The sequence below is a fragment of the Rattus norvegicus genome, chromosome 7 (genome assembly GCF_021556685.1).
Source record: "Rattus norvegicus strain SHRSP/BbbUtx chromosome 7, alternate assembly SHRSP_T2T, whole genome shotgun sequence".
Taxonomy (NCBI): Eukaryota; Metazoa; Chordata; class Mammalia; order Rodentia; family Muridae; genus Rattus; species Rattus norvegicus.
This window is the reverse complement of record NC_141540.1, coordinates 119,714,324-119,727,706: the sequence shown is the minus strand read 5'-3', so window position 1 is coordinate 119,727,706 and position 13,383 is coordinate 119,714,324. Positions and strand designations below refer to the sequence as shown.

General features: G+C 51.6%; 1 protein-coding gene and 1 long non-coding RNA gene across 16 annotated transcripts in view; one reads left to right on the top strand and one right to left on the bottom strand.

Moving 5' to 3' along the window:
* Cyth4 (cytohesin 4) overlaps positions 1 to 6,252 on the bottom strand; it is a 24,400-nt gene extending 18,148 nt beyond the window's left edge. For 6 of the 14 annotated variants that reach the window (XM_087558741.1, XM_087558743.1, XM_087558746.1 and 3 more), the window contains 2 exon segments: positions 6,174 to 6,252; positions 629 to 711 (listed from right to left, as the gene is read on the bottom strand). Coding sequence is in view for 7 of the 14 variants with exons in the window: in XM_087558737.1 (XP_087414863.1) it covers positions 629 to 711; positions 6,174 to 6,192 (102 nt within the window). In the remaining 7 variants the exon portion in view is untranslated. 14 annotated transcript variants of the gene reach the window in all.
* On the top strand, positions 4,544 to 13,383 carry LOC148004875 (uncharacterized). 2 transcript variants are annotated; one of them, XR_015625750.1, is made up of 3 exons: positions 4,544 to 4,629; positions 5,589 to 5,731; positions 12,140 to 13,322. It is a non-coding gene; the product is annotated as an uncharacterized LOC148004875 (long non-coding RNA). The 2 variants fall into 2 exon arrangements; XR_015625751.1 differs by lacking the exon at positions 4,544 to 4,629 and adding an exon at positions 4,881 to 5,017 and having other exon boundaries at positions 12,140 to 13,383.

Here is a 13,383-nt window from a genome sequence, read left to right as displayed (position 1 = left end):
AAGGAAGTACGCAGAGGCCCAGAGGCTGGACTGAGCAAGGGGGAACTGAGGAATGGACCCCAGTCTCTGGTGGTCACTGATAATTACAGGAGCCCATGAAACCGGTGAGCTCCCCAGAGCTGAGCCCAGGGTGAGTGTGACCTTGTCCAAAGGGCACATGAGGGAAGAGACAAGCGCTTGTACTTGGTCTGCTCTGGGCCTGGCTGCTGAGCCGGTGTGGGCAGTCCCTGGCTACTTCAGCCCACTTTCTATTTTTGAGGTGAGATTAAGGCTGGTGCTCTGGGACCTAGGATTGAGCTGAGAGGAGTCAAGAATCCAGGACTTGGGGTAGGAGGCTGATGCTTGGCTCTTGAGGGGAGGGGCTGGTGCCTGGGGTTTCAGGGAGGAGAAGACAAAGTCTGACTGGCTTTCTGAACGTTTGGTGAGGAGAGTAGGAGATATGATAGTGTTGAGGGCTGGCTTGCAGGCATGTGTAGTTTAGCCATTAGTATGAGTGCATGTGGGTCCCAGTGTGGGCATGTGTGGGTCTGTGAGTGTGAACATGTGTAGATCTGAACTAGATCAGGTATGAGTCTGTTGAGTGTGAGTGTCTGTGGGTCTATGAGTGTGAGTATAGATGTGCACACACCTGGATGTCCTCCAGTAGCTGCTTCCTGTGCCATTTGATCTGCTGTAGCTCCCTGGCCTCGCCACTGCTGAGCTCAGCTGTATCTGGAGAGAGAGGAGGATTGTTTGGTTCTGTACCCCAGGGCTGCTGGAGAGACCCCTGAAATAAAGTAAGACCCATGATGCCAGTGACACTTGCTGGTGCCACTAGAGCCTGACTGGATGCCACTACCACTGAGAGGCATTCTTGGACATCCCTCTCCAGAGTAGCCCCATTTTTTTCATCATAATTCTTTTTACTCCCTGGAGAGAGATTCCCTGAGGCCATTGTGGGGTCACCTGGCCATACCTAGCTGCAAGGGAAGCTGGCAAATGAGCTTTACTAGGATGATCCTGACTTTGTAAGAAGAGAAAACAGAGCCTTTCCAACTTGGGCCTAGCAGAATGGGTCCCACAAAGAAGTGGGGTGGCAAGAAGAAGAAGGGCCACTCTGCCATAGCAAGGTGGTGATGTTGAGAATACACTATCAACATTCACAAACGCATCCATGGAGAGGGCTTCAAGAAGCATGCTCCTCGGGAACTCAAAGAAATCTGGAAATTTGCCATGAGGGAGATGGGGAGTCCAGATGTGTATGTACATTGATATCAGGCTCAATAAAGCCATCTGGGCCAAAAAAAATAAGGGATGTTTCAGATTGCATTTGTACAGAAAACGTAATGAGGATGAGGATTCGCTAAACAAGCTCTACACATTAGTAACTTACATGCTTGTAACCACCGCCTGTAACCACATTCAAAAAATCTACAGATCACCAATGTAGATGAGAATGTTAAACCTGCCGAATGTTAAATAAAGTTGCAGAACTGCCAAAAAGAAAAAAAGGGGCATAAACAGAATCTGGGGGTTTGGCACACCATCAGTCCATGCTCTCAGACACTGCAGCTCAGAGAAGAGATCGGACTAGCTCCCAATCCCATGCCATCCATCAGCCCCCAAAACAAAGTGAGGCCCACAGTGCTGGAGCCACACACAGGACATTGCGCATTCTCCCCACCTACCACCCTCCAGTCAGGACCTCCACAGAGCCGGCTGCAGAAGCTCATCATACTTGTAATCCTAGCATCTGGGACGTCGAGGCAGGAGGACTACAAATGTGATGCCAGCCCAGGCTATAGGGTGAGACGCAGCCTCATCAGCAACAACCAACAACCAAACAATCAAAAGCAAACTACAGCCAACAATGTGGGCAGCTAAGGATCACCAAGCCATCCCAGAAAGACCACGGCAGAGACCTTGGTCAGGGCACCTGATTCACCACTTCCTGTGGTTCAGGAAGAGAGGGTAATCTTGAGTTCCTGCTAGCAGTGACTAGCTGAGACCAAGGCCAAGTGAAAGGACAGTAGATTTCACTTGGGGGCACAGGTTGGGAGGAGGCATGGGTGGCTTCATGGAGGATGGTGAGCAGAGATTTGCAGGGGTCACTAGCAGGCAGGTGCACAGGAGGGGCCTGAAGATACATCATGACCAGTGACTCACCAGCCTCCTACAGAGCCACCCTGGTCCTGGCACGGCAAAGGAAGTAGCCATATGGTGTGGTAAGAAGCTGGACTCCTTCCTGGGTCCCCTGACTACCACCCATCGATGTCCAACCAACCGGGTGCAGATACTGGCACTGGGCCACCATTTCCCTTGGGCTGGAACCTTTGCTCTAACAAAAACCAGCCAGTTCTTTATTTTTGCGTTGCTAAGGATAGAACCAATGGCTTTGAACAGGCCTGACAGATTCCCGACCACTGAGCCCCATCCTGGCCCAGCTATTCATGTTGGCTGGAGTCCACAGGTTCAGATAGATACCGTTCCTCTACTCAAGGGCTTTCAAATACCATGGGACCATGTGAAGCCAGGAACATTTTCTTAGCAAAGGCTGTGTGCAGTGGGACCTGAATGTCCCCACCCTTTGTCACCACCACGGCCTGCTAGAGAACAGAGCAGCCTTATGGTGATGCAGAGAAGGTCCCCTGCTTGGATGGTCCCTCCAGGACACACAGTGCCCCTTCCCATTGCACATGCAGCTGGGGTGTGGGGCTCCTTAAGCGGGAGTATAGGCCTGTTGCCTCAGTGGGACTTTCCCTGCAGGGGGTAGAGATCCTGTTCCAAGTGGGGCAGAGAGGAGTGGGATGCAAGTCTCATTTAAGTCCAAGCTCTTGGACACCCAAGGGACCCTGTTCACTTAGTCTTCGTGATGGGGTAGACTCAGGGACTCAGAAAGGTGAGGTGACATATCCCAGGTCACACAACTGGGAAGGAGCAGTATGGGATTTCAGCGTGGTTACTGACACAAGGCTTTGCCCGAGAGAGCCAGGGGTGTGTGTGGTGTGTGTGTGTGTGTGTGTGTGTGTGTGTGTGTGTGTGTGTGTGTGTGTGTGTGTGTGTGTGTCTGTCTGTCTGTCTGTCTGTCTGTCTGTCTGTGTCTGTGTGTCTGGAGAATGAATGAGCATGTGTGTTCATCTGTGTAGAGGCCAGAGGCTGACACCATGCTTTGTTGTTTCTGTTGTACTGTCTTTCCTTCCTCCCTTCTCTCCTTCACTCTCTCTCTCTCTCTCTCTTTCAACAGGGTTTCTCTGTGTAGCCCTCTGCTGTCCTGGAACTCGATCTGTAGATCAGGCTGACCTCAAGTGTCACCTGCCTCTGCCTCCCGAGTGCTGGGACTAAAGGCGTGCCCCGCCACTGGTGGCATCTCTCATGAAACCTAGACAGCTACCAAGCTGCACCTGGACCTTACACAACTCTGAGAATTCCCCTCTACCCAGCCTCTTACTGAGCTCTAGGAATGTACCCCAACCACAGGCACCTTGACACTACCTCCCTTTACCCTTTGGGCACCGCCATCATCAGGTCTTGTCAATCTTCCTACCATGTCTATCCTTCCCCCCGGCCCTCCAATGACATCTGATTGCCTTACTCAAGGTGGAAGATGGGCTTCCCAATGCTGCTCCACCTCCCTCTGTGTGCTGTCCCTGAGTACTCCCAATACCTCCTCCTCCACAAAGGACCTACTGTGTGTACTGCTCATCCTGTCTCTCAATCCCCCACTGCTCTGAAGAGGGGATTTCTAACTCCCTGCTCTATGTGATACTCTTGGGCTTCCCAGAGGTTAAGTGACCTCTCTCAGCTGACATAGCTGGGTGGTGGTGGAGCTGGGGTTCATGCTCTGCCCACCTGGGGCTGGAGGCTACAGCTGCCCTGGAACCTTGTAAAATCCACAAGCTTGGGTCTTCTGACAGCCACAACAGTGTGAAAAGCGGTCACCCTTGACCCCAGCCTGCTCTGTCTTCTGTGCTCCTGTCTCAGGTCTATGAGTGCCCAGGGCCCGCTGCCCGGCAGCCACTACCTCAGCCTCTTACCACTTCCCTCTTGCCCTTCCTCTTTCCCGTCATATTTTTAGTGCCTGTGTCTTAGCTTCCAGGGCAGCTGGCTCCACTTCCCTTTTCCCAGTGAAGGGGGGACCACTGGGCACACAGGGAGGGGGCTCCTGAGGGCTGTTTGCTAGAAGGGGAGGGAACTTCCTCTCCCTGCCAGTGACCTCTAGTTTTAGTCTGCTTGCCCTCATGCCTTTACCAGGCAGGACTTTCTTGTGCTCAGGGCTCGCCTTGCAGCAGGCCCTGGGGAAGGGCCTTAGCCTGTTCCACTGTATATAATACAGGTCCATGGCAGGAGCCAGAGGCAGCTTGGGAGAGCCTTTACCTCCATCCCCAGTCATAACCATCACATGGGAACCCAGGCCTGCTGTGGAGGAGACCCAGCCCTGCCACCCGCAGGGCAGATCCCCACATTCTCAGAGGTCGTCTGGCTGGGAGGACGAAGGAACAGTCGTCCGCAGACAATGAATCCGAGGAGAGCCCTGGACGCCACGGGCTCCTGTGGGACCTGGGCAACAGAAAGATCTTTCCCTTCCCAGGTGCCTCCTCCAGGAAGTCCCCAGTCCCTCTCTTCATTCTCCTCATTTGTGGGTGTGGCCAGGTAAGGATTAGAGTCCTCTGTCCCTCCACTCAGCACCCTGGTCAGCCAGCTCCCCTTTGGTCATTGGGAAGCACACCACAGGGCTATTTGTAGAATGAATAAATAAAGAACAAACAGAAAGATGAACTGGTCTGTGGAGACCCTTTGCCTGGTCTCGCTTTGCCGTCATGTTGGCCTTGAGCCTCAGCCTAGTCCCTGGGTCTCTGTGGAACTTAACACACCTCCCCTTTCTCCCCGCCCCCAAAAGCCCCAGAGACACAGTGGAGAGGTTATGTTAAGGAGATCTTTGGTGGCCAGAGACGTAGCCTCTTCTTATATCATGTCTCCTCAAAGCCTCCTGTGTCCCGTCCATAAATGAATGGCTGTTGAAAGAGCCCGAGGGAGCCAGGTACGGTGGGACAAGCCTTTAATCCCAGCACTGGGGAGGCAGAGGCAGCTCTGTGATGTGGAGGCCAGCCTGGTCTACAGAGCTAGTTCCAAGACAGCCAAGGCTACATGGAGAAACCCTCTCTCCAAAAATCTAAAAAAAAGGGGCGGCCAGGGCGGGGTATGAAAGAAAGAGAGAAAGATAGATAGATAGATAGATAGATAGATAGATAGATAGAAACAAACAAACAAACAAACAAGCAAACAAACAAAGAAGAAATGAAGGGAGAACCTGATAGGTTTCTATGTTCCTGGCATTCAGAACAAGGCCCAGCATCTGGAGACGGCCCAGTGTCAGCGGGTGGGGCCTGGCTGCTCAGCATTAGGTTTCATTTGGGGAAAGGTATCACTCTGAACCAGTTAGGAGACCTGGGGATCCAGACAGTTAGCAGCTGCTGTCCCTCAGCGCCTCCAATTCCAAGAGAACTCTCTGAGGCTCAGGGCACAGGGACAAAGCTCCTCCCACAGCCCTGCTCTCTGCTCCCTGTCCCTCCAGTGTCAACTTCACAGCCTCCCTTTTCTCTGTCCTTCAGACCCACCACCCTGGCTACTGAGTGAACCCTGGCACCAGGGCCTCACTGAACGTGTTAGTCCTTCAGTCAGTGTCCCCAGCCTCCATCAAAGGTCACCAGACCCTAAGAGCTGAAAAGGCTCTGTGGTCCCTCACACTGGCCAGGTACGTGTCACCACCAATAGTATCCACCTTCATCCAAAGTCATTTTTTTCAGCCACCTCCCGGCCCTTGCAGACGACATTCCCTCTTCCTGAAAACTCTTCCTGGGGACTCCCAAGAACTCTCTTTCCTGAGCTGTGTCATGCTGAGGCCTCTAAATTTCTTCTCTCCTAGTCCTTGATCTCCTGTCTTATCTATCTTTTATCTCGTTTGTCACCATCCACCCCATAGCTACAGCAGAGCCCAGAAGGTTAGTGACCACTCAGATCCCTGTGAGACCCTGAGACCTGGAGTCTAGCCTGGTGCCTGCCTCTGCACACAGAGTTTGATGTTTGCGACTAGTTAAAACCAGTTTTATTTCCAGGTCTTTCAGGCATGGCTGCCATTGTGTCCCTGTTCTGCAGGAGGAAAGGGCTGAGACCTGTGGCTAAGACCTATTGCTTACCTGCATGACATACATCCATTCTGAAGCCCCCGGGGGAAGGCGGCCCAGCTGCTTGTCTTGCTGGCTCAGAGGCTGCTCTGGTGGGTAGCCACCAGGACCAGTCAAGGCCCCTTCCTGTCTGCCCCGCCCAGACCCTGTGGGAGGAAGTCAGCCCAGGCCACAGGGGTCTGTGCGCAGGCTCCTGACGCAGTGAGCACTTCCTAAAGGCAGTTGAGTTTCACCAGTTAGCTTAGACCCTGGCATTTGAGTTCTTGGAAGGTGAGAAAGCAGAAGAAAGGCAGATCTGAGGCAGGCCACTGGTAAAGACAGACAGACAAGACAGACAGATAGATTATGGGTATCCACAAGCTCAGTCACAGAGAAGGTCCTAAGGATGGACCTCTTCTGGGGGCTTGGGCCTTGACCCAGCAACCTCTTTATATATAAGCCAAAGGGTTTTCCAGCTTCAAGGGTCCTCTCTGAACTCTTCCTTGTGAAATCTCACCCGAGAAAAGACAAAGTCATACAGGGAAGGGCAGGGCTTCGCTTTCCTTCAAAGGAATGCCATCCTCCCCCCATGCCTCACAAAGTGCCTAATTTCTCTCCCTCCCCAGGCTGCTGGAAAACTCACCATCAAATCCGTTAATTCTTCCAGGTGACTTTGTGGCCAGATTCAGATGTTTGACCCTCAGCTCCTCCACTCCGGGTGCATGTGACTTCGGGCTGGTCACACATTACACGGAGCCTCACTTTGCTTTCCTGTGAAGGGAGTGTGCACACTCAACCTTGGGAATGTAGAGAGAACATGTGAGATTCTTGGAACGTAGTAGGTGCTCAAAAAAAGCTTTTCCTTTAGGCTTTAATACACCCCCCCTCCCCCCGTTGGCTGCTCCATCTCTCAGGCCTTTTCTGACAGGTCGGTTCAGATCTTGGAGGGAAAGGGGGATGGCTCAAAGAAACGTCGGTAAGATGAGGGCTTACTCTTTGGAATTCAGGGCACATCTTGGCTCACTGATCTGTTTCCAGTCTATTTAGAAGTCCAGTGCGGGCATGGTCACATTTGTGTCCTAGTATCTTGTAAAATGTGAGGAGAAAGGGGTGTTCAAGTGAGGATGAATTAATGAATGAGCAAATGAATGAATGAATAAATGAATACACCAAGGGGAGATAGACATGTAGTCCCTTCCTTGAGTGACACAGAGATTGCTGGCCTGCTGGTATAGGCCTGTCATCCTGGTTTCTTGGGAGACTGAGGCAGGAGGATTAAAAATGTAAGTCTCATCCAGACTGCTTAGTGAAAACTTGTCTTAAAATAAGAAACAAGAAGCAAAAGGCTGGGGACTTAGCTCACGGGTAGAGAGCTTGTCAAGGCCCTGCATGAGTGTGCACACGCACACACACACACACGCACTTGCACACACACATGCACAAGTGGGATCTGCTCTTCTCCCCTGGAGTCTGACCTCAGCCCCGTGTCTTTGACTCAGAGTCTAGCAGTTTTGTGTATAAACAGCAGGGGGCGCCCTGGGGGCCTGGACGAATCTGATTTACAGAGTGGAGCAGGCTGTCTCTCCCACATCTGTTGCTTCTCATCCAAGTTTGGCCACAGGATTAAGAAGCAGGATTCTCCACAGGCAGCAGGAAGCTGGGAACTGGTGCTTGGGAGTGGGGTGGACCAGGGGCTACAGCAGGAACAGAGAACTGGGGTCAAAGGTCCTGTTGCTATGTCTAAATTCACTCTTAGGAATTGCCCCGGTTCCTGAGACCCCTCCCAGGGTCATTGGCCATTAGCTAATATGGGACGCATCTGACACAGTGGTGATCAGTGACATTATGAAGTAGGAGTCAGTGCCTGGCATGAAAGGGACTAGAGCTAGGATGATGATCAGGGTGGTTAGTGTAAATCGCAACTTGACAGAGTCTAGAGCCACCTGGGAGATACCTCTGGACATGACCGTGGAGGGTCATCTTGGTTTTTGTTAATCAGGAAGGGAAGACCTGCCCACTGTGGGTGGCACCACTCCCTGCTGGCTTCCGGGACTGTATAAACAGAGACAGGGAGTTGAGCATGTGTTCATCCACCTTCCTCAGCTTCCTGACTGTAGGTGGAATTTGACTGGCTGCCTCAACCTTCTGACTCCTCTCTCATGGTGGATCCCACCCTTGAGCTGTGAGAAGAGAAACTCTGTTGCTTTTGTCAGAGTATATTGTCCTAACAACAGGAAAACAAACGCTAAGACAGCAACTAAAACAATGATGGCCTACAGCAATTCAGGAGTCTTCCTGCCCTGGTGGTCAATACAGCTGGTGGTCCAAAGGAGGAGCTGGTCGGCCCAATCCCAGAGGGTCAGGACTGTGTTTGGACTGGGGCCTATAGATACCAGAGATGAAGGCATGAGCACGGTGTCTATACCTGTAGTGCTAGCATTTGGGAGGTAATAGCAGGAGGATTAGGAGTCAAGGTCATTCTTGGCTGTGTTGGTGAGTCAGAGGCCAGCCTGGGCTACATGACACCCTATTTCAAAAACTGAAAAGAAAAGGGTAGGAGAGCAAGAGAGTGGGCACATAGAAGCCACAGCTGTCTCATTGCTATTCTGTGTCACCAGAGAGGAGCTGGGGAGGGCTAGCTTTCATGGGCAGGCAGAGAACCACCATGGGATCAGAATGCTGGAAACTGAGGTTCTGTCCTGAAACCTTCTCGGTTCCCATTTCACGGACCCAGAGAGTGAGGTTGCTAGATCCACCCTCCAACTGCTGTTGTCTGTCGAGCCACCTGTCTGGACATGGGGTCTTGTCAGTGATATTTGTCAGCTGGAGTCTCCGGCTGCAGCGGAAAGCCAGATGGTAGAGCCTTCAGAAATAGCGCTTCTCACACGTGTGCCCACCCCTGCTGTTCTTGCGGCCTTTGTAGTTTCACTTCTTCAGTGTCTGTTGTACCCCGGAGCCTTGGGGAACTTAGAGCTACCTAGTTTGGGGCCTGGGTTCAAGCCACCACCCTGTCTCAGGGCAGTGCTTGGTCTCCAGAACCTCAGCTTCAAAGTCAACTGCACACATTGGGTCTGCAGATGCTACACACACTGGGTCTGCAGATAGTATGGGGTTAGAGTGTGCCCAGGACTTTTCTCTCCTAAGGGTGTGTCAGGCTCAGAGATGAAGAGGCCATCGCCTTTGAGAAACTTATATATGGGCTGGGGAGACATCTCAGTAAAGTACTTTTATATGAGCAGGAGGACCCACGTTCAGCCCCATGTGTTTTGTTACTTTTCTGTTGTTGTTACAAAATGTCATGACCAGAGCAACTTACTGAAGAAAGTGTTGGTTAGAGTGGTGCCTCAGTGGTTAAGAACGCTGACTGCTCTTCCGGAGGTCCTGAGTTCAATTCCCAGCAACCACATGGTGGCTCACAACCATCTGTAATGGGATCCGATGCCCTCTTCTGGGGTGTCTGAAGACAGTGATAGTGTACTCACGTTAAAAAAAAAGTCTAACTGGACTTAATAGTTCTGGTCCACCCCCATCCTAGTGGGGAACACGGCAGCAGGCAGGCATCGCTCTGGAGCAGCTGAATGCTCACATCTTGATCCATAAGTAGCAAGAAGAGAGAGAGAGAGAGAGAGAGAGAGAGAGAGAGAGAGAGAGAACACCTGCCTCAAAATATATAAGGTGGAGGGGCTGAGGATTTAGCTCAGTGGTAGAGCGCTTACCTAGGAAGCGCAAGGCCCTGGGTTCGGTCCCCAGCTCCGAAAAAAAAGAACCAAAAAAAAAATATATATATATATATAAGGTGGAGAACGACTGAGAAAAATAGTGCATTAAGTGTGTGTGTGTGTGTGTGTGTGTGTGTGTGTGTGTCTGTTGTCCTCGGAGCCCACTGATCCAGTGTGTGCAGCATCATACACACAGACACACACACACACACACACACACACACACACACACACACTAAATAAATAGGGGCTCACAAAATGGCTTGTTGCAAGTCCAATGACCTGGACTCAATTCTAAGAATCCACAAAAAAGGTAGAGAGAGAGAACAGTGTTGTCCCCCAACCTTCCCATGTGTGAGGACACATCCCTCCCTCCTCACTACAAACAACACTAAACATGATTGTTTTGAGAAAGAAGAAAGATAAAGTGTCATGGAGTTCCCATGCGAGGGCCCTGAGGCAGAGGGCTCAGGTGGGGAGATGTCACTGGGCTGGGCTATGGGGAGAGGGGTCACCGTGTTTGGCTCAGGCCTAGGCTGTCAGAGCAGAATGCCAGGCCCGAGAGGGCCCTGGGGTCCCACTGCACATGAGAATTGATGCCAGAGCTCTGTCCGGGGAGACAGAAACATCTACCCCCTTCTCCTATAGACCCAAAGGCAACCTGGAATATGGCCTCCCCGAAGTTCACCCTGGAGAACCAGTGAGATTCTTGTGTGGACTTGGTATGGGGCTGTCTGCGGGAATAGGGGAAACCCAAAGCAACTGCACTGAAAGTCTTCATCCAGCATGGAGAATGGCTGCCCCATAGCTGGAATGCCCTCCACCTCCCCGATTCTGTACACTCTAGCACCTCCCTAGTGTTCCAGTGTGATACCCCAGTGCCACGTGTGACAGGACATGATTATCCAAAAATGATTGGGAAGAGTGGCCGGAACTTCAGGCTAGAGTAGACCGTCCATCTTCACTCTTCTGATAAAATGTCAGTTTACCAGCTCGGTGGGGATGGCCTGTTGTTAGCAGGTATGGCTGATCCAGAGAGGATGGCGACTGTATGGCTTGGTACTGCTGTTTGTGGAGGGGCAGGAACGTGGTGGCTATGAGGAAGGGTGCCTACGGTGTCAGCTGCTGCTCGTGGACTCCTGAGGGCTTTCCGGTGTCCAGCCTCGGTGTCCCTGCTCTGAGCCACTGCCAGGCCAGCATCGTCCTCTCTAAGATGGGACACAACAGTGTCTCATCTAACCTCCAGGTGGGGGTGGAGCAATGGCGGTGATGACACGATGCTGGTCCCTTGTCTCTTCCTTGGGCTCCCAGGTGCCCCATCCCTGGGCACAGGTAGGGTGTTGCTTGCCTTTGCTGGGGTCTAGGACAGATGGCCAGGGCAGACAACTCCCCACAGCTGCAGCCGTATCTCGTGTGGCCCCCATGAAGGTATGTTTCTCCCGTGAGTGGTCTGGAGTCCTTTCACACCTGTGCTAGGACGGATGGAACCCAAGCGCCCTCCTGTGTCTGTGTCGATGTCAACATTCCCTTTGGGCTGTAACCTTCAGCAATGAAATTACTGGAAGAGCTAAGGAAGCCATGTCTGTGTTGAAGATATGACATCACCCGAGCCTCCCACCCCAGAACTTTCTTCTAGCTGTCAGGAAAATCTGCCTCACCAAAGCTCCTGCAGGCTTCTCCTTTTGCACTGAGGAGAACTGAGTCACTTTGCTCTGTTTCCCTTTTTGCCTTAGCTGCCAGGAAGCTCAGGCAAATCTGAAGGACAGTCTCAGCACCCGAGTTTGGCGTAGCACCCTTCGGATTTCCTGTGGCTAGCTTCTGTGCATGCGGGGGGTGGGGGTGAAGGAGGAGTGGACATAGGGAGTGAGAGTCTCGATATCCAAATCGAGGAAAGAAGAAGAAAACCAGGCTAGATGTAGTAAGGTGGCCATGGTCAGGGAGGCCAGACCTGAATCATTAGCATGCTGTGTGTTCTTGGGCCATTTACCTTTACTCTCTGATTCCCTTCAACTTCTGACCCTGATGAATATCTTTGACATGTCGCCGTTTCCTCGGGCTCTCTGTTCAATCAACACACGTCTCTGAGGTCGGGGTGGGGTGGGGCAGTCAAGGGCAGTGCCTCAGAGGAGAGAAGGAAAGAGGCTGGTCCGCAAAGATCATCTCAGAGGGCTCAGGTCTGCGGAAGGATCTCATGGAGAGGAATGAGGTGCCGGGGATGTTGGGCAGCAGGCTCCACGTGGGTCGTTGTTATTCAGGGCCCGTATCTTTCTTCTTCTTAAGCTGGAGTGTCCTTGAGATGCAATCGACTCTCAGCTCCCGAGCCAGTCCCCTAAAACTCTTCAGATCCACACACTGTCTCCCTGCCGCGAACATCGTCCGATTCTTAATTAAAGAACAAGATTAGCGAGCCCTTGGGCCACGCTTCAATGTCATTTGGAGACCAGCGGATGAACTGGGCCTCGAGAAGCAACGGGGACAGAGGACTGATGGAGGCGCTCGGGGTAGAGGTCGGCTGGTTATTTATCCTGTAATTATCAGCTCCAGCGTTTAGCATTTCCGGTGTTCGGATATTTCACCTTAGAATTTACGACACCGGGCAAAGAGAAAACAAGGAGACAGGCAAGGTCATTGTGCCCAGAACTCCGGCGGGAGGGCGGTCATGCAGCGGGAGAAGTGGCTCAGCGGTTCAGAGCATTCACTGCCCTTCCAGAGGACCTGTGTTTGGTTGCCAGATAACAACCCTTTGAAACTCCAACTTTGGGGGAAAATCTAACGCCCCCTTCTGGCCGCTGCAGGCACTGCACCCACACGTCCATATTCCCACAAACGCACATAAAGGTAAACCTTAAACAAAAATGAATCGTGTGTTCTGAGACGAGATTTGATTGCCATGGCTGCCACCCCAACCCTGAGGCTCACTGCCTCCTCCTTAACTATGACAGCCCCAGCAGCTTTTTGGTTCCTAGCCTTGACCCATTCCATCCTATTCCCCCACTTAATAGTATCTGAAATGGTTGTCTAAAACTCAAACCTTATTAGACTTGAAACCCTCCTTCAGGATTGAGAGTGGGGTTCCAATGGCTATTTAGTTATAGATGCTCACAGTAGCCAGAAGGTGGAGTCATGTGTTCATGGATGAATGAGTACATGTAAGGACTGTGGCATATGGTGTGCACATATACAATGGAATATTATTCACCCCTGAAAAGGAAGGTGTCATGGGTCATAGTATGGATAAGTTGTGAAGTTGTGAAGACACTAGGCCAAGGGAGTAAGGCAGCCACAGAAGACAGAACTGCAGGGCTCCACTGTACAAGGTTTCTGGGGCATCAGATTCATAGACAGAGACAATCATGGTTGCCAGGGTGGGGGAAGAAAATAATGTAAAACATTCTAGAAAGAGCTGGTAGGATGGTTGTCTGTTGTGTATGCTCCTGGTAAGAAAATATACATTTTGAACTAGTAAAAAAATGGTAAACTTTATGCTTGTTTTGCCACAACTTAAACAAAACTTGATTACATTT